The 19,673-nt window shown below is 36.6% G+C and overlaps 1 protein-coding gene across 1 annotated transcript; it reads right to left on the reverse strand.

Annotated features, from left to right (window-relative positions):
* Positions 1 to 63: 63 nt before the first annotated feature.
* On the reverse strand, positions 64 to 19,632 carry HINT3 (histidine triad nucleotide binding protein 3). Its single transcript, XM_019418271.2, has 5 exons — positions 19,304 to 19,632; positions 10,491 to 10,608; positions 6,497 to 6,566; positions 4,403 to 4,529; positions 64 to 2,291 (listed from the first exon to the last, which is right to left on the reverse strand). The coding sequence occupies exons 1-5, from the start codon at positions 19,502 to 19,504 to the stop codon at positions 2,259 to 2,261; spliced, it is 549 nt and encodes a 182-aa protein (XP_019273816.1). The 5' UTR covers positions 19,505 to 19,632; the 3' UTR covers positions 64 to 2,258.
* Positions 19,633 to 19,673: the final 41 nt, after the last annotated feature.

The following is a 19,673-nucleotide window of genomic DNA, read 5'->3' on the forward strand; positions in this document are numbered from 1 at the left end:
CTGCTGTAAAAAAATAAAATCACTAAAAAACCCCACATACATTAAAAACTCCAGAGGCAAAACTTGACATAGTATTTTTCCATATTTATTTAGCCTTCTTTTATATAAGTAAGAACAGTTTGAAACAGGTCACTAATAATTTTACAATTCTGCAATTACAAACAAGTAAAATCATAACATGCATAAATAATTCTCCAGATAGTACTTTAAACATTTTAAAAACAAGTTATGAATTAGTTTTGTGCTGAGCTAATGTTATCGATAGCTACTAAGTTATCAAATATTTTACTGAAAAGGCTCAGTGAATTTTAACTGTAGTAACCTTATTTTTACAAGTAAAAGACAAATGCTGCTAAGAATATGAGGATCAATGGTTTTCCAACAGAGAAGGAAAACAACTATGAGAGGGTATAAACATATATAAATTAAATCAGTTGGCTAATCATATTTTTGAAGAGTCCATAACGCATTTTAGAATTCCTTAAATACCTTACATGTTGTTATCATCATACTGTCAATTATACCATTGCAAACTCACTTAGTACAACATGTTGTACATGCAGAAAATTCCTTTTCTGAAGGTGGTCATATTTGATTTCTGCAAACTTGCAACTGCTTATCCGTGTAGGTGCTCAGAGAGCTACTTAACAAAGCTGTCCTGGAAACCCTGGAAATCTAATTTTGAGAGCCTATAACCCCTACTTCCACTTTCAGTGAATAAAATTGAAAGTGAACATTCATTTCAATTATAAAATAAATAATAACAGAAGAACTCAAGAAAAGTACATGTGGGACTCTTGGCCTAACTGAACTCCCGCTGTCTACCTGCCTAACACTGAGTCTTAAATATTCAGTTCTACTGACAACCTGCTCTCAAAATTGTATTCCTTTCCACAGCCTCTTCTGAGAACTTTATAGCACTTAACACACTACACTATGATCACTGGTTTTGTCTTCAGATTAGCATTTGAAGACAGACTGTCCTCTCTCACTTCTCTATTTCCTGATCCTGGCAGTGTCTGGTAAATGCTAAATGCTCAGCAAATGTTTGCTAAATGAATAAATGAATATTTATTTCAGATGCTGTAACTAAACATTATAATAATTATTTCATTGCATAAAACTACGTTTAATATCATGCCAAAAATAAGAAAGAAAACTAATCATCACAGCCTGTTTCTAACATCAAAACTTTAATCCTTGTGTTCATTTATATTCATGCACATGGTATTATTATATGCCGGCACAATGTAGGATAAGCTTTCACTACCTACTCTTTGTTCACATTCACTATTGTTAGGGTAGATCAGCACAATTCCTAAAGATATAGGTCTCATGAAATGATAGATCAATAATGCTAACTCAGTGCTATTAAAATAAATTTTCTCACCTAAGCTTATCTATCACTACTTTCTAATCAGGATTTCTTCATGATAAAAGCTAAGCATAACCACTTTTGAATGCTACTTTTCCTTTGGTACAATAAACAAACCATAAAACAACAGTTTCTGTCCAGTTTTAATAACATTATTATAACCACTTTGTATTTCTTCCCCATTTATGCTCTTACAGGTAAAATTCCATTACAGCAACTTCTCTTGGATAACCAAGTTGATTGTTCTTGTAAATTCACCATTAGAAATTACTTTACGTATATTATATAGCTTTCAATTTATTACAAAAACATTAGTCTTTCAGAAGTGAAAACCACCCGAAATCTGAGTAAAACGGAATACATATACAATTCTTTCCAGCAACAAGAACAGAGCTCACTATGTAGTATGGTACTCTTTGTTTTTAAATTTCATGTGTAAAATTACAGAACTGTCAAGAAATGGTTACTTTTCCCCCCTTTATAGTAATAAAGGCTCCAACAAAATCAGCAAAGTACTTTCTATATCAGTTTATTTTTCATAAATAAATCATGATTATAATTGACTACTGGAAAAATGAAAACATTTGAACTTTTAAAAAAGAAAATAGAGCCCTCCCTGATTAACAGAACTTGTTTTAATGGGATATTATCTACAGTATCTTATACCTTAGACATGTAACCATTAAAACAAAGAAGTTAGTGACAAAGTATCCATGTAACTGTATCACAGATCTCAAGAAACATTCAAAAAAGATTTAAGGCTACCCAGTAATAGCCTCTCATAAAACCCAACAAATCTTACAATGGCAATTAGACTTCAAAGGGACCAAAATATTAGTTTATGTTGAGCCAAGATTAGGAAAATCTTCCACTGTTGACATTTTCATGTTCTTAGTTTTTCAATCAAACAATCAGCCTGTAATTTTGAAAACATAACATATTTTTAAATTCTAATTATTAACAGCCTACATGAAATAATTCTACTGGCATCCCTATTATAATAAGTCACAGCAGAAGAGGTGGATATGACATATTCTGTTCCTAAAAATATCTTAAAAATTTTCTCAATAGTTTTATAAACTATAGTAAAAGGGTTCAATATTGTATATAAGTAGGCAGATTTTTATCCACATTGCATATTTGTTAAAAAGCTTCAATAAGAAAGGGAAAATAAATACTGACATTTTAAAAAGTAAACTAGATGTGCAAGAATCTTAAATGCATAATACTAAGTAAAAGAAGCCAATTTGAAAAGGCTACATACTGTATTTTTCCAACCATAAGACATTCTACAAAAGGCTTAAAACTGTGGAGACATTAAAAAGATCAGTGACTACACAGAGGATTTTTTAAGGCAGTGAAACTATTCTGCATTATACTATAATGGGGGATACATGTCATTACACTTTTGTCCAAACCCATAAAATATACACTACCAAGAATGAACCCTAATGTAAATCACGAACTGTGGGTGATAATGATGTATCACTGTAATTTCATGGGTTATAACAAATGTATCACTATGGTATATAGGATGTCTATAGTATGGGGGGCAGAGGTTATATTGGAACTCACTGTACTTTCCATTCAATCTTGCTGTGAGCCTAAAACCACTCTAAAAAAAAAGTAAACCAAAGTCTTCTAATTATTATTTCAAATGCTTTTCTCAAACATCTTATATATCTGAAACATCATATAAGAGATTTTGAAATAAACCTTAATAATCTTTCTCTTAATTTTCTTCAAAGTCTCATAATACATACTGACAGATTTAAGAAGAGTTCAGATTCACAGGATGAACCATTAACAGATCCTATAACTTACAATGTTCATTCATTTTTTTCTAACTAAAAAGTCATGTAAGGAAGTATAGTTAAAAACCCTACAAGAATATATTTTAATGAGTTTTTTTATTATAAAAGCATGGATAGTGTAGAAAATCAAAAATACAAATAAGGAAAAACATTCCTTTTTTAATCACACTGATTTTTTTAAAGAGACCACACCAACTGCCCTGTCAAACATCCACTTTTTAAATTTTGAACACACACACACACACACACATATATCTTAAATTATTTTTAAATTAATCATCTGGACAAGTTAATTAGAGGGATAAGTTTGAAATATGAAGTTTCTAGAAATCATGCTTTTTAATTTCTTGTGTACCATGGCTATAATAATAATATGCATTAACTAACAGTAATTATTTAATTTGTAATTCAGTGATAATTGGTATATGGCAACTACGGGTCACCTTAACATCATGAACACAATAGCAACTGGTATATTACTTAGTCAAGTGGCCTTGGAAGGACAGTCACTTATCAACTAAGGCTTGACTGTCCAGCAACAGGCCTATAATCAGCTGAATTCTATTCTACTTTTGCACTAGCAAAACAGAATTCTGCATTTTTTTAGGCTCAAAGCTTCAACCTCAGATCTGACAGGTGATGCTACTACTGCAGTCCTTTTCTAAACTAGAAAATTACAAAAATTCATTTCTATAATAATATTGATGATGATAACAAAGGCAGCAGGTAATATTTACTAGCACTATTTGCAAGGTAGTTTTAAGTGCTTTACATACAAATTATCTTATCAATCCACTTATCAACTCTACAGGTAGGCAGTATTCCTTATCAGTAGGTAACAGATAAAGAACTTGGGCCTTAAAAAGTTTACGTGACTTGCACACAGTACCTCAAATAACTAAGGGAGCCACAGTTTCAATCCAGATTGGACCCTGGATTCTAAACTATTAATGCCATGGTTCTTTTATATCATACTCACTGCCTGCAATGGAGAGACTTAGCCATAGCTTCTCTTCCTACGGATACAATAACCTGGAAAATCCCTCAAATTAAAAATAATTATTTTGCATACATTCGAGCAGTATGTTAAAAGAGATGATCAGGTCTATGAGAGCTGTAAGTGCCTAGTGTTGCCAAGAAAAGAAGATCTACAACAGAAAGGACAAATATTTTAAATACTTTTGTATGCAGCTACTACAATAGTAACACTTACTGTGATAAACCAATAGGAATTCACTTTATAAACCAATTTTGATAAGAAGCCAAGTTGATCGACAGGTGCCAGAACATGAAGGTGCAAGTGGGAAATGGAACAAAAAGGCGGCATATGGAAACCCATTCTAAAACAGAAAGGTAAGAGATACTTGGCAAATCAGTTCTACAATAGTTTAAAACTATTTTTTTTACGATAAAACACATAAACATTAAGGACGTCCCAAACAGGTTACCACTCAAGTATCTTTTACTGCCTTCTTTCTATACTTAAAAGTATTCACAATTCCTCCTCTTTTCATGAAGTTCATAGTAACAAACTCTTCATCAAGGAAGGGCTTAAAGGCATACTATGCCTCAGTAAAACTTTGATGAATTCTAATTTGGCATTATGTTTTATCACCTTGGTCCTTAACATTTTAACCTTTAATTTTCCTAAGATATGGCTCTGCAATGAATCTTTAAAAAAAAAAAAAAAAAATTACAGGACACTCAAGTAGAAGGGTTCCTTTATTCCAGGACATAGCCAGTAGATGGTGTGCTTTCTCCTTTAATAGTGATTTCCTTACCAACCAATATTTCAGTAATGAGATTAATGATACCATTATTTTAAAAATTTTATCATCACTCAAGTTTCTTAATAATGAAGATAACCTAATTATTCACAATTTATCTGCTTTATAAAACAGTCATAAGAGAATTCCTTGGACTACTAACAAATTTCTACTAAGAAATGTGATTCTACCTCTTAAAAATAAGTTCACAGTTTTGTTAAGTCCACTTAGCAATTCTGAGTGGAGCAAGGCATACCTGTAAGAATAATCCAAGCCTAGGAATATTTGCCTGCTCAAATATTTGTGAGTCTCCATTAAAAAACAAACAAACAAACAAACAAAAAACTCCAGTGAGTGGAGTGTAGGAGGAAGGCATGGGAGAAGGGCTATGCTGCAGCAACAGTATAGCTGACAATGTGGAGTCAGATACACAAGACAGATTGAAAAGCTTCCACCACTACTGAGAAAAGGAGACTGGGTCTTCCCTCCATGAAACAGGAGCTCACATAATATAGAATCAACTAATCTAAAAGGTAGAAGCGACTCAAGGGTTCATTCAACCCTTTCATTTCAAAGACGGGGAAGCCAAAATCCAGAAAGTGGGAGACTTCCCAAGGTCCCCAAGTAAGGAAGTGGTAGAGACAGGCTTGAGACTCAGGGCTCTTGACTCTCATGGTGCCGTTCATTCTTCTAGTAGACACTCCTGTGACTGGAAAGGCAATGTGCTGCTTTTGGCCAAAGGGTCTCAAATACTATCTGTTCCTTGTCATTATCACTCTTGAATAGTGCTTAACAGATTTCAGAGCGTTTTCTCACACACCATCTTATTTGAGCCCATAGGTAGGCAGAGCAGGTGTTATCTTGGGGAGGTTAAATGTCTTCAGGTAGCACAGCCAGTACAAGCACAGTACTCAGCAAGTAGCACAGATAACATCAGAATTCAGATCTCTTTCACTTCCAGTTCTGATGTTAGACGTGATCTCTGCTACACCTGCCTTGTTACTCCTTTGGTCACACTAGGCAAAGTCACAAGTCTTTTAAAAAGGAAAAAACCCACCATTTAGATTAATTAAAATAATTGCCAAGTTGAATATTTTTATTACATGCTTTTTGCTCAAACTTTGGCGAATGCCAGAGTTCAGTTCAGCAGGGAAAAAACTCAAGTAGTTTCACACAACAAGTATAATAATACATTTTTAAATCATATAAAATATTTTCTAAAGAAATTCAATTTACACACAATTTTATAGAAAAACACATCTTGAACAAAGAAAGGTAGACTCAACTATTTTACCTATGCACTGCTTAAATATACTTGTCTGTCTAAACTATGAGTGGCAATCATTAGAAAATCTTGAGACATGACAGGAGGAAGACTTATTTATTAAATTTACACTACCACTGAACAATGAATGCTTCACTCTCAGGAAAACTGCATTTAAACCAGGCTCTCTGCTGCCTCTGCTCTCATTTCCCACGAAGAAACAATATTTCAGAAAAAACAATTGCATATATTGGTTTCTATCTGCAAGTACACATACCTCGCATTTTTGAAGTCAGTGAAATTATTCCTTTCAAGAATGCTTTTTCCAACAGTTACCATGTTCTCAACTATAAAACAGAAAAATGACATTACACAGCAGGAGACATTACTAAGTTGTAATTAATATTAATTTTTAGTGTCCCAGTCAAAAGTTGTATCAAATGGGTAAACATTTAAACCGCCTGTTTAATAGTTTTAAGTTCCTGAGAAGTTTGCCCATCAGCACTGAAATGAAGGTTCAACCTATCACAAAGCGTCATGTATAGGTTGACTTTGAACAGCTGTTAAGGGGTACTATCAAGTGACTACTTAGGACATCTGATCCTACTGAAGTCTAATTCAAATCATAAGGAGACCAACTAATAAAAAAAATACTTGAATTAAGAAAAGACAGACGGGAAAACTTTGAATTTGTCTTTCAGTCAAAATTAGAGATATGATAGCACTTTGTGTCAGGCCACCTTTGACTAGCTAAATGTTTGTATAATTGTTTTGGCTTCCAAACTCTCTCTGCCTTACTGTCTTTATTATCTTGGTCCTTTATGGCCTTTGGATGGAAATATGCTTCCCATGAGAAAAAAATTTGGTAACCTGCAATGTCCAAAGCACAATGCCAAGCTTTAGACCCCTTTTATTTCTGAATGGAGTAGTCAAATATTTAGAAGAGGAAGAAATGAGAATCTACAGAAGATGGTTATCATAAAGAGGATTATAAAATTATTGCTAATTTTTCTTCTCTAAGTCAGGCTTGAGCCAGGAGGACGACAGTAGCATATCATCCAAAAAGGCTCATTACTTCAAGCAAGATTGTATCTTGTTTTCTTTTAAAATATTCCCAAGATCCTAGACATGGGGGTAAAGAATGTTTTTTTTTTCTTTTAATTGCTTTAAAGCAATGCTTTTAACAGTACCATATTATAAGGTGTGTAGATGTAATATATATGACAACAATAACACAAAGTGGTGCAGAGTTACATTTTTCATGAATTGCTACAATGTGAAGTCTAAGTAGACTGTGATAATTACACAATGTATATTTTAATCTCTCTAGAGCAACAATTTTTTTTAATATGAAGAGAAATACATGAAAAGGAAAGAGATAAATTACAGTGGAATTATAAAAAATATACATGTATCTGATCAACCACAAGAAGGAAGGAAAGAAACAGAGCAATAACAAAAAATGGGGCATAAAGCACCTGGGTGGCTCTGTTGGTTAAGGGTTCAACTCTTGATTTTTACTCAGGTCATGATCTCATAGTCATGGGATCCAGCCCCGTGGCAGGCTCCATGCTGAGTGTGGAGCCTGTTTGGAATTCTCTCTCTCTCTCTGCCCCTCCCCAGCTCATGCTCTCTCTCTTTCAAAATAAATACATTTTTTTAAAAATGGGACAAACAGAAAACAAATGGCAAGACAGTAGACCTAAACTGAACTGTATCAATAGTTACATTAAACATTTATGAACTAAACAATTAAAAGTCAGATTTTCACATTAAATTTAAAATAGAATTATAAATAAGCAAGACCCAAGTCTATTGCTATCTTCAAGTCTTTAAATATTAATATTAAATTGGTTGAAAGTATAGAAAAAGATACCCAATGTGAACAATAAGAAAGTTAAAGTAGCTAAATTAATATCATACAAAATAGACTCAAGAAGTATTCCCAGAGATCAAGAGGGACATTTTACAATGATAAAAAAGGCTCAATTCATTGAGAAGGCATGACAATCCTAATTATGTATTCACTTAAAATCAAACTCAAAATACATGGAGTAAAACCTATTGTCTCCTTTACATTTCACTGTTATGCCCTCTGTCTTTCTTTATACTTGGTTTTGACTGATTCACCTTTCTAGCATCCTAAGGCAGAAACTTAGGTTATTGGTTTTAAACCTCATTTTCTAACATAAACACAGACAGCTATAAATTTCCCTGTAGGCATGGTTTTGGCAAATTCCACAAATCTTGGTATGTTGGATTTTTGTTACCAATCAATTCAATATTGTTTTCTTTGATCTATTTATTTAGAAATTATTTAAAAGTATGTTAATTTAAAAATACTTAGTGCTATTCTAGATTTTATTATTTTTCTAGTTTAATTCCATTGTCATCTGAGAACAGATGTTATAAGATTTCAATCATTTGAAATGTATTTAGACTTAGTTTACTGCCCAGAATATGGCCTACCTTGGTAAACATGTGGTCTCAACAAACTGTGTATTCTATAGTTAAGTGGAGTTCTATAAATATCAGTTATAATCACAGTGCTTGTGACAGTGTTATTGAACTCTTCCATATGCTTATTATTTTCCCAACTTTATAAACTGTATAAAAATATTAATTGCAAGATCTTTTTTTTTTTTTTAAAGTTTATTTACTTTGAGCGAGAGAGAGAGCAAGCTGGGGAGAGCCAGAGAGAGGGGAAGGGACCTAATCCCAAGCAGGCTCCACACTGCCAGCATGGAGCTCAATCTCACAAACCACAAGATCATGACCTCAGTTGAAATCCAGAGTGGGATGCTTAACAGACTGAGCAACCTAGCACCCTGAAAGAACTTTTAAACTTTTATTATGAAACTATTAAAATATAAACAAAATCAGAAATAACAGTGTAATGAAACCTCAAACACCTACCATGCTGCTTCAAAACGGGTAACATTTTATTTGCAACAATTATAACAACTTTCAATAAAATAGAAGAAATATTAGAAAAAGAAAACCAAGCATTAACATATTTTTCGCTCCTTAAAAACAGTATAAAAAGGAAATACTTAAGGCATGGTAGCTGTTGCTTGATACTAAATATTGCATATATATTGGCCTTTACCTGCTGGAATGAGTATGAAATGTACTCACAGAACTTAAGATGACTAAGGCATTTGGCAATATGGAGAAGAAACAATTTAAAAACGGGTAATTCAGTAGTCTAAACACTAATGAAGTACACATCAAAGTTTTCCCTCAAAGATATTTCTTATTCACCTTCAAAAAAAATCTGGCACAGGGGCGCCTGGTGACTCAGTCAGTTGAGCATCTGACTTCAGCTCAAGTCATGATCTTGTAGTTCATGAGTTCAAGCCTCACATCAGGCTCTGTGCTGACAGCTCAGAGCCTGGAGCCTGCTTCAGATTCTGTATCTCTCTTTCTCTCTCTGCCCTTCCCCTGCTTTCTCTCTCTCTCTCTCTCTCTCTCTCTCTCTCTCTCTCTCTCAAAAATAAATAAACATTTAAAAAATTAAAAAACAAACAAAAAAACCACCAAAATAATCTGGCCCAATTTATCTATTTTATTGGCTACTTAATTTACTGACCAAACTAATCCCAGACCCTGTTGGCAAAGGCTATCAAAACATATATGAAGTGAACTTAGAAATGTCTTAGTAAATGATAACTGGTAACTCACAGAAATCATGAGTAGGAAAATACAGGATAATCCTATAAGGACAAGATTCAAAATCTTCTTTTCAGAAGTGAAAAATTCATTGCTAAACCTCATAACTAAATTTTGGTGTCAGTTCATCTACACCAGAAGCTTACAAGGGAGGTACCAATATGGTCTCACTCCCAGGCAATATGAGCTTCTAGGCCATATCACAACTTATTTGCTTGTTATTTTTTAAATAGCATCTTCCATTTCCAGAGTCGAGAAAAGCCATCACTTAAAAAAACAAAAAGAGGCATTATCTTTTAGGGATCTTAAAGATTAAATAACATGATGTCTGGAATTTCAAATCCAGTGGGAGAAGGTTAACACATGAAAAAGACTGGCCACGAGTTAATAAATGTTGAGCTTGGGTGATGAATAAATGGAGACTACATTATATTCTTTATTTTTGTATATATTTGAAAATTTTCACAGTGGAAATTTCGAAGAGTCATAATGCTCCTTTTTCATAATATCTGCCAGACTTGTTCTCTTTTAAATGTCACGGCCATCACTGATGCCAACTGAAAACGATATAACCAAGAAGAACACTACTGTCCTCTTACCCAGTTCTATGTGATCTTTCTTTAGCTCTCTGCAGTTTCCAATATGCTTCTTTGGCACCACAAGATAATGATGAGGTGCTGCTGGTTTGATATCTTTGAAGCAAACTAGGTCTTCATTCTGAAGGAGAAAACATATCGTTTGTTAGTGGATTTTTTTTTTTAAGAACTTCCTAATGCTGTTCTGGCATGTCTTGAATACCATAAATCTCAGTCTGATAGGGAAATAGTACTTACGTTACAACTAAGCCCACCTGGGCAATTTTGTGAATATGCATTTAGTCCACAAAGACAAGCCTTACTGCCCCTCATGATATGCTCATTTATTCCAGAAAATGAGAAGATTTATATAAAGCTAATTTCAGGAAAAAAATTATCAATGAAGTTAATTAAAACTTCATTACCAACAATGATAGAGTTTTATTTTCATTAGATATTTCTCCATCTCTACCTACCTAAGGGTCTTTCACTCTTAATATGTACTTCTAAAGTTTGCCTACAGAAACATAGCGAGATTGATAAATTCTTTTTCACATACAATTTTTTTACAAAATAGATATTCCTCAATTATAACAAGAAAATCATCTAGCATCTACAGAGATTACCTTTTTAAACATTTTTCCATAAACTGTATATAAATACATTTGTTATATTTGCAACATTAAAAAGCCTTTGAAATGCTAAAACAAACTCCAGTATATTGTACTAAGTGTCCGATCCATTAAATCAGAAGGTAAATTAGCGCAATTACTGTGGAAAACAGCATGGGAGTTTCCTCAAAACATTAAAAACAGAAATATCATATGGTCCACCAGTTCCACTACTGTGTATTTACCAAAAGAAAATGAAAACACTAATTCAAAAACATATATGCACCTCTGTGTTTAGTAGAGCATTATTTACAATAGCTAAGATATGCAGGCAACCCAGGAATCCATCAATAGATGAATGAATAAAGAAGATGATGTATACACACAATACATTCAGACATAAAAAAAAAAAGGACATTTGTGACAACATGGATGCACCCAGAGGGCGTTCTTATGCTAAGAACAAATTGGTGGTTGCTAGAAGAAAAGGGGGCGGGGCAAAATAGGTGAAGGAAATTAAGAGGTACAAAGTTCCAGTTATAAAGTAAGTTATGGAGATGAAAAGTACAGCATAGGGAATATACTCAATAATATAATAATGTTATATGGTGACTACACTTACCATGGTGAGCACTGGGTAATGTGTAGAATTATTGAATTATTATTTTGTACAGCTGAAATTGTCATTGTGTGTCAACTACATTTCAGTAATTTTTTTAAGTCAAAAATCACTATCAATCAGTATATCAACAAGTTTCCCTCAGAAAAATTCCCAGAATACACTGTTGCTCATTAGTTCTCTGTTTCAAGATCAAAAATTCAATTTAATGAGGGCCTCATATCCTTACCAGTAATCTTGGTTTCAATGAGAACAATGGTGAAAGTCCATTGTACATATTATACCATGAACTTTCTTATCAGGAGCCATACTGCTCATCACCTAAGGTTCAGGGGACTGACAAGTCAACTTTTGATAAGACCACACTTCAGAAAATGAGACTTTTTTGTCTACTTTAGTCCTCAGGAGAGCCATGATTGAAATGGAAGGCAGCAAAAACAGGGTATTATGTGTCCCTTCCCTATCTCAAAATTTCTATAAAATGCCCACAACATCATGTTATTAAAACAGTGTTTGGGGTGCCTGGGTGGCTGAGTTGGTTAAGCGTCTGACTCTTGATTTTGGCTCAGGTCATGACCTCACAGTTCATGAGTTCGAGCCCTGTGTTGGGCTCTGCACTGATAGCATGGAACCTGCTTGGGGTTCTCTGTCTCCCTCTCTCTCTGACACGCCCCTGCTCACAATCTCTCTCTCTTTCAAAAATAAACATTTAAATAATAATACTAATAATGTTTAATTATTGACTTTGTTGCTGTCCTCACTTAACATACCTTCAACCCAAATTTGCAAAAATGAATAGGCACAACAACATGAAAATCTTGAATATTATGCAGCTTTTAAGAGTAACTTGTCTATGTATCCCTTTGAATTAGCATTTTTGTATTCTTTGGATAAATACCTAGTAGTACAATTGCTGGATCACAGGGTAGTTCTTTATCTTTTTAACTTTTTGAGGAAACTCCATACTGATTTTCAGAGTGGCTGCACCAGTTTACATTCCCACCAACAGTGCAAGAGTACCCCAATGGCTATAGCAGCATTATCTACAATAGCCAAATTACAGAAACAGCCCAACTGTCCACTGACTGATAAATGGATAAAGAAGACGTAGGACATGTGTGTGTGTATGATATATATATATTATATATATAATGGAATATTACTCAGCCAAATCTTGCCATTTGCAATGATGTGGATAGAGCTAGAAAGTATTATGCTAAGCAAAATAAGTCAGAGAAAGACAAATACCATATCCTTTCACTCATATGTGGAATTTAAGAAACAAAACAGACGAGTAAAGGGGTAAAAGGAAGAGAGAGGCAAAGCAAGGAACACATTAACTATAGAGATCAAACTGATGGGTTACCAGAGAGGAGGTGGGTGAGAGGATGGGTTAAATAGGTGATGGAGATTAAGGAGGGCACTTGCTGTGATGAGCACCAGATGATGTATGGAAGTGCTGAATCACTATATTGCATACCTGAAATTAATATTACACTGTATGCTAACTAACTGGAATTTAAATAAAATCTTTTTATTTTTTTTAAAGAGTAACTTGTCGGGGCACATGGGTGACTCAGTTGGTTAAGTGTCCAACTTCAGCTCAGGTCATGATCTCACAGCTTGTGAGTTTCGAGCCCTGCATCAGGCTTTGTACTAACAGCTCAGAGCCTGGAGCCTGCTTTGGATTCTGTGTCTCCCTCTCTCTCTGCCCCTCCCCTGCTCATGCTCTGTCTCTCCTGTCTCAAAACTAAATAAACATTAAAAAAAATTTTTTTAAGTGTAATTTGTCTATAAGATGAGGATGGGGAGGAGGGGGAAATGGTTACTTTTAAGATCCTGTAGTAAACTTAGCCTATGCAATCAATGATTGAATTAGATTTCCATCAAGCTTTCTAAAATATTGAAATTGGCCCTCTGATGTTACCCTCTCTCCCACTGCTACTATTGAACCAGCCATTATTTAGACTTTTTTTTTTTTTTTTTTTTTTTTTTTTTTTTGTGAGAGACAGCACAAGCAGGGGAGGGAAAGAGAGAGAGGGAGAGAGAGAGAATCCCAAGCAGGCTCTGCCCTGTCGCTGCGGAGCCCAATGTGGGGCCCAAACTCACAAACCATGAGATCATGACCTGAGCTAATAAAATCAAGAGTCAGGCGCTTAACCAGCTGGGCCACCCAGGTGCTCCTTTTAGACTCTTCATTTTAAGAAAAACTTTCTCCTATTACAAAGATACAATGACAAAAAAGTATGAAATGATGCATGTACAAAGCTATCCTTTACAGCATGATTTGTGATAGAAAAAGAAAGAAAGAAAGAAAGAAAGAAAGAAAGAAAGAAAGAAAGAAAGAAAGAAGAAAGAAAGAAAGAAACAAGAAAATAACCCAAGGGTCCATAATTCAACTAGGAGACTGGTTGAATAAATCATAGTAAATACATACAATAAAGTAATATATAGCTATAAAAGGGAATGAGGATCTTTATATACTTATGAAATGATTGCTGAAAAATATTTTTTTTTAATTTTTTTTTTAACGTTTACTTATTTTTGAGACAGAGAGACAGAGCATGAACAGGGGAGGGTCAGAGAGAGAGGGAGACACAGAATATGAAACAGGCTCCAGGCTCTGAGCTGTCAGCACAGAGCCCGACGCGGGGCTCGAACTCACGGACCATGAGATCATGACCTGAGCCGAAGTCGGACGCTTAACCGACCAAGCCACCCAGGCGCCCCAAAAATATTTTTTTTGAGAGAGAGAGAGAGAGAGAGAGAGAGAGACAGCATGCATGCGCAGGGTAGGGACAAAAGGAGAGAGAGAATCTTAAGCAGGCTCCGCACTCAGTATGCAGCCCAACGCAGAGCTCAATCCCATGACCCTGGCATTGTGACCTGAGTAGAAATCATGAATCAGAAGCTCAACCGACTAAGACACCAGGAGTCCCTGAAATATACTTCTAAGTTAAAAAAATAAATAAATAAAGCAAGAAGCAGGAGAATTGTTAGGCCATGTCTCGTGTAAGAAAGAAGAATACAAAATTAAACATACACATACATATTCTTACAATGGAAGAAGGATAAACCAAAAATATGTTTTTTAGTTTTTTAGTTTCTTGTGAAGGAAGAGCAACAGGGTAAAGATGACAAGAGAATGGATGCTACATTTTTCCGAATGTACTTTTCTTTACAATTTTGACTTTAAAACATGAATATTTAACATACCTTTTGGACTTAAATAGAAAAAAAAAGGTAATCCCTAAAAACTGAAAACAAACAGAAACAAATAATCCTAACTGTATGCCATGTTGATAACACAACTACACAAAGAAAGATATTTCCAGTAACTCTAAAACAGAATTTTGATTCTCCATTACTGACAACCACTAAGTGAGAAGTTTTCCTTTATGCTTTCAATGCAGATCACAGCGAGCTTGTCAAGTATAGGACATGCCATGTTTATCCTTGAACTTCAAGTGAATAACACATGGTAAACCTGAAAAACTGTTTAATAAATAAATGTGAATAAATGACAGAAGCTTAAATACAAAGATAAAGCTATCAATGCTCCCTCCTCTAATCCTCGGAAGAAGGAAAGAAGAAAGAAAAGAAAAGAAAAGAAAAGAAAAGAAAAGAAAAGAAAAGAAAAGAAAAGAAAAGAAAAGAAAAAAGAGAAAAGAAAAGAAAAGAGAAAAGAGAAAAGAAAAGAAAAGAAAAGAAAAGAAAAGAAAAGAGAAAAGAAAAGAAAAGAAAATGGTGTTGGAGCACTTGAGTGGCTCAGGTGGTTGAGTATCTGACTTTAGCTCAGATCGTGATCTCGCGGTTCTTGAAACTGATCCTCACCATCAGGCTTGCTGCTGTCAGTGCAGAGCCCACTTTGGATCTTCTGTCCACTCTCTCTCTGCCCCTACCCTGCTTGCTGTCTCTCAAAAATAAATAAACATTTTTTTAAAAAAATTTTAAATGATGTCATTATAATTTTTACATACTTTTCCAATAAGAGATGGACTTTCCATGATCTTTCAGTCTGTCCTTGCAAAACACCTTAAGTTGGAATTTTGGCCACTGTTTGATTTTAACAGTGTTTCTTCAGCCTTTTTTCATTATCATCCCCCTAAGGAAACTTTATAGATTTTTTTTTTCTAATTGCTCCCCTCATCTGATATTTTAGAACCACAGCCATTCGGACATCCATTTATATCCTATATGCTATGCCTGTATTTCATATATATAAATAATAAGCTTTTTGCCCCTGCCCCAGGCAAAAACATCAATTTTTAACACTTTTGAGAATGCACAGATTAGACAAACAGCTAGTGTCTCTTGACCTCATTATACCACTGACTCTAAGCAATGTAGGCTAAGCATCCACTTACATACAACAAATAAACTGCGGTGAACAGGGTAGGTAGGTACTCAACCTCCATCGCAAATACTTCTGTGTCTTTAGTACTTCAGAAATTTTAAAAAGCCAAAATCCCCAGATGGAACTCAGCTCTTGCCAATTAGATGTACTTCAGACCTAGGTGCTTTGACGAGCTAACCTGAAGCAAAGCCATCTTTCTGTTGCTTCAGCTAGTTCCAGCCGGCGAACTGGTCAGCTGTAGGACTACCCAGTTTCCTTTTTCTTCCTTTCCCCTCCCATTCCAATGTCTAGTCAACAGTTTCCTGGGAGTCAAGAGACACACAGGAGACACCTTTTGTTTTGTCGCCATGGCCTACCGGTGTGGAGCTAGCAGGTGCAGTAGAGCTCTGCCGCTGTGTTGTTGCTCAAAGAAGAGTAGAAATACGTAGGTGCTACTGGCCTTCGTTGTCCAGAGGTCAGAAATGCAAAACATCCTGCAAGAGGCGGAACAGCCGTGCACAACGAAGCAGAATCCAGCCCAAACTGCCAACAGTGCTCCCACTGGAGAAACCGCTCAACAGTGGCAGTCACACTGCTTCCTCACCTCTGGGTCACACCTCAAGAGACCTCTTCCTGAAGTCTCAGCTCCAAAGGCTGACTGCAGCACAGGAAATGACTCCTCAGGGCTCCAGTTCTGCAAAAGCTGTTCTGGATGTCATTCTTGAAGGCTTTTCTAGATCCTGTTCCTTCAGCCCTTGCAACGACTTTTTTAGCAACTAATTCCCTATATTAAATCCATTTCTGCTTTAAATAACTAGTTTTTATTTCTGCAACTGACCCCTAATATCTAAAGCAAATTAAGAAGAAATAACATTTGAAGGAACATTTCAGTACCCTGCCATCTGAGGTTTGATTTAAGAAGGGGGAGGACATCAAAGTTAAACTAGTATTTCCTCAGTGTGGTCTCAAGCAAGGTGAAAATAAACATCCAGCCTTGTGTTTCTCAACATTCTTCACTGTCACCCCTCAAAAGACATTCTTAAGACTTTTTTTCCTGATTCCACTGTCATGATAGTTTAATACCGCAGATTATGCTTTTTCTGTTTGTGTCCACTATGTTTATCTTTGCCTCATACAAAAAGAGTAAGATACCACACCCCAAAACCAACTTTTATCCCCTCAGAAGTGATATCTCCCCCACTGAGAATGTGTGGTCTACTATTTGTTTAGTCTCTTCAGTACACAACAAGAAAACACTATATGGATGCTTATGGAGTGAGGAACCTTCTCTAGCTTTTGCCAGAAAGGTTTCCCAGACTGACCCACACATTATGCTAGTACCTCCAATGATTCCAAATCAATGTTCTCCTCTGTACTTAATTATAAATCTACTCTACTTTATATAAACCCAATAGTTTCTAAATATTTATTTCTAAAAATAAACATATATGAATTAATATAGGAATATAATGTGTATAATACAAAATACATAGGCTAAAGATTAGGTTCTCTTTTTAAAAACATAATCTTTAACATTTAATGAGCTCTGATATATCAAATCATTCTAGATTCAATTGTAAAAAGATCTGCACCTTTTTGAGGCACTATTGTACAAGCATGTGCATCTTGCTTATGTTCTGTATTGCATGGACTAATGTCTATATTCATCGTGTGCCCCCTAGATAGGGTATAAAAGTAAAAAGTGTTTATTTGTCTAATTTCCTCTATAAAAATGTCCCAGGCTTTTCACATAATTTTCTCTGAAAATGTTCTTCACAAAGAAAAAACCCCGACCTTTGGCCAAGAAAAACAACAACAACAAAACCTGTGATACAAGTTTGGGCCATCCCACTCCGCCCCCCCCCCCCCCAACTATTTGTAGACAAACTTTTTACACTACTAGTATCTACTATCTCCTAGTTTTCCTCAACATCGGTGCTGGAGTGTGCAAAATTTAAAAGCAGTCTCTGGGAATCTACGAAATACTGAATTCTGTGAAGTTAAGAACCTCACTTTACCTCTTGCTAGCCTAATTTTAAATTTAGTAAAATAAGGAGTGAATGAAGGAGGAGAGCTTGGTGGTCCCTGCTGACTCTATGGATCAGCTCAAGAGGCCTACTTGGCAGACAACCGACTACTGGGTCTTCCCCCCAGTCAGCTGCTGCCTGTCTTCACTTCTTCCCCCATTCAGCACAGATGTCAAGGTCCATCACTTCAGCCCTCTGTCCAGCCATAATTTCTTACGTTTGTTCCACTGCCCTTCTGTAACACCCACAGAGCCAGACCCAACCCTGGGTTGACACAACTGACCACCTGGTCTAAAACTAGATTGGGGCTGTGGCTGGCGGGATCAAACCGAACCAAACCCCCAGCTCAGCAAAATACTGCAAGCGGTAGAACCACCTCACCAAGCACAGAGCACTGTCATCAGTTGTCTCCTCCGTATTCATGCCACCCTTTAGATTACAAGAGCTGAACACTGACTATCCTTTATCCTATTCGCCAGTGAATCTCCGACACCAGGTGCTTAGAACAGATTCCAGTTCGCTTTTAACGAATGCATTAATGATTACTAAAAAGATACCAGAATCTCTGGAGCTGATCCTCTCCAAAGGCTGCTTCTTTAAAGGCAAGTAGAACCGGTAGAAGAAAACGTGTAGCAGGTATCTGTGTGCAAGCATCTGAGCAAAATCTTAGTGCTCTGAAAATCTGCATACATTCCAAATGTCCACACCTGTAGGAACTGTACCCTGCAGTGGAAATCTGCGCCGGCTAAGAAATAGTTCGACCTCTGCCCCGCTCCCCCCCGCCCCCAGCCTAATTCCAGTCTCACAAAGAAGCTTTCCCCAATTACCATTATCTCTTTTCCACCAGTTTGCTCCTCAGTAGCAGTAGCAGACTGCGCAGAATTTAAAAGCAGTGTCTAGAAAGCAGGCGGTGGGGGACACGGCGGAGGAATCCCTCAATTAAAAACATCACAAATGCTATTTTCTGCCAAATACCTGGTATCAGCAGACAGAAGCCGAAGTGTTTGGCTTTATCACTACAATGTCCTCCCTTCGGCACAGCAAGGATACTGCTGGAGACAGTCCCCACTCCGAAAGAAGCAAGTCCGTCATTAACACCACGACACCCAGCCTCCCCAACCCCGGTCCACACCTGCGAGGCCTCCCTCCTTCCCGGGAGCCTGACACGACCGCACCACGGTCCGCCACGCGAGGCCTCGGACCCGGGGCTCCCGCACCCACGCCCGGTCCGCTTCGCAGCCCACCTCACAGTCCAGGAGCTCGGTGCCCGGTTCCTGCCGCCCCGCGATCCGGCAGAACACGCACTTGCTACTGTAGTCCTCGGGCTTCGACGATCTTGCGACAACTTCGGCGGTCTTCGATGAAGACACCTTAGGTTCCGCAGTCGCCGCTGCCTCAGAGCAAGGCTCGGATCCCACGCTGTCGCACCTCTGCTCCTCCGCCATCGCACCCGCCCCGGGTGGCCAAGAGCTATGACGGCTCGGGCACCACTGGCCCTGCGCAGAGTCCGCCTCCTGCAGCTCCTCAGTTTTACCTGGAGGCGTCGCCCTTCGCCTGCCGCAGAGAAAGGCAGGGAGTTGGGCGCACGCGCTGATCCAGGATGATGATAGACAA

The sequence above is a fragment of the Panthera pardus genome, unplaced genomic scaffold (genome assembly GCF_024362965.1).
Source record: "Panthera pardus isolate Hobbes unplaced genomic scaffold, ASM2436296v1 HiC_scaffold_17, whole genome shotgun sequence".
NCBI lineage: Eukaryota > Metazoa > Chordata > Mammalia > Carnivora > Felidae > Panthera > Panthera pardus.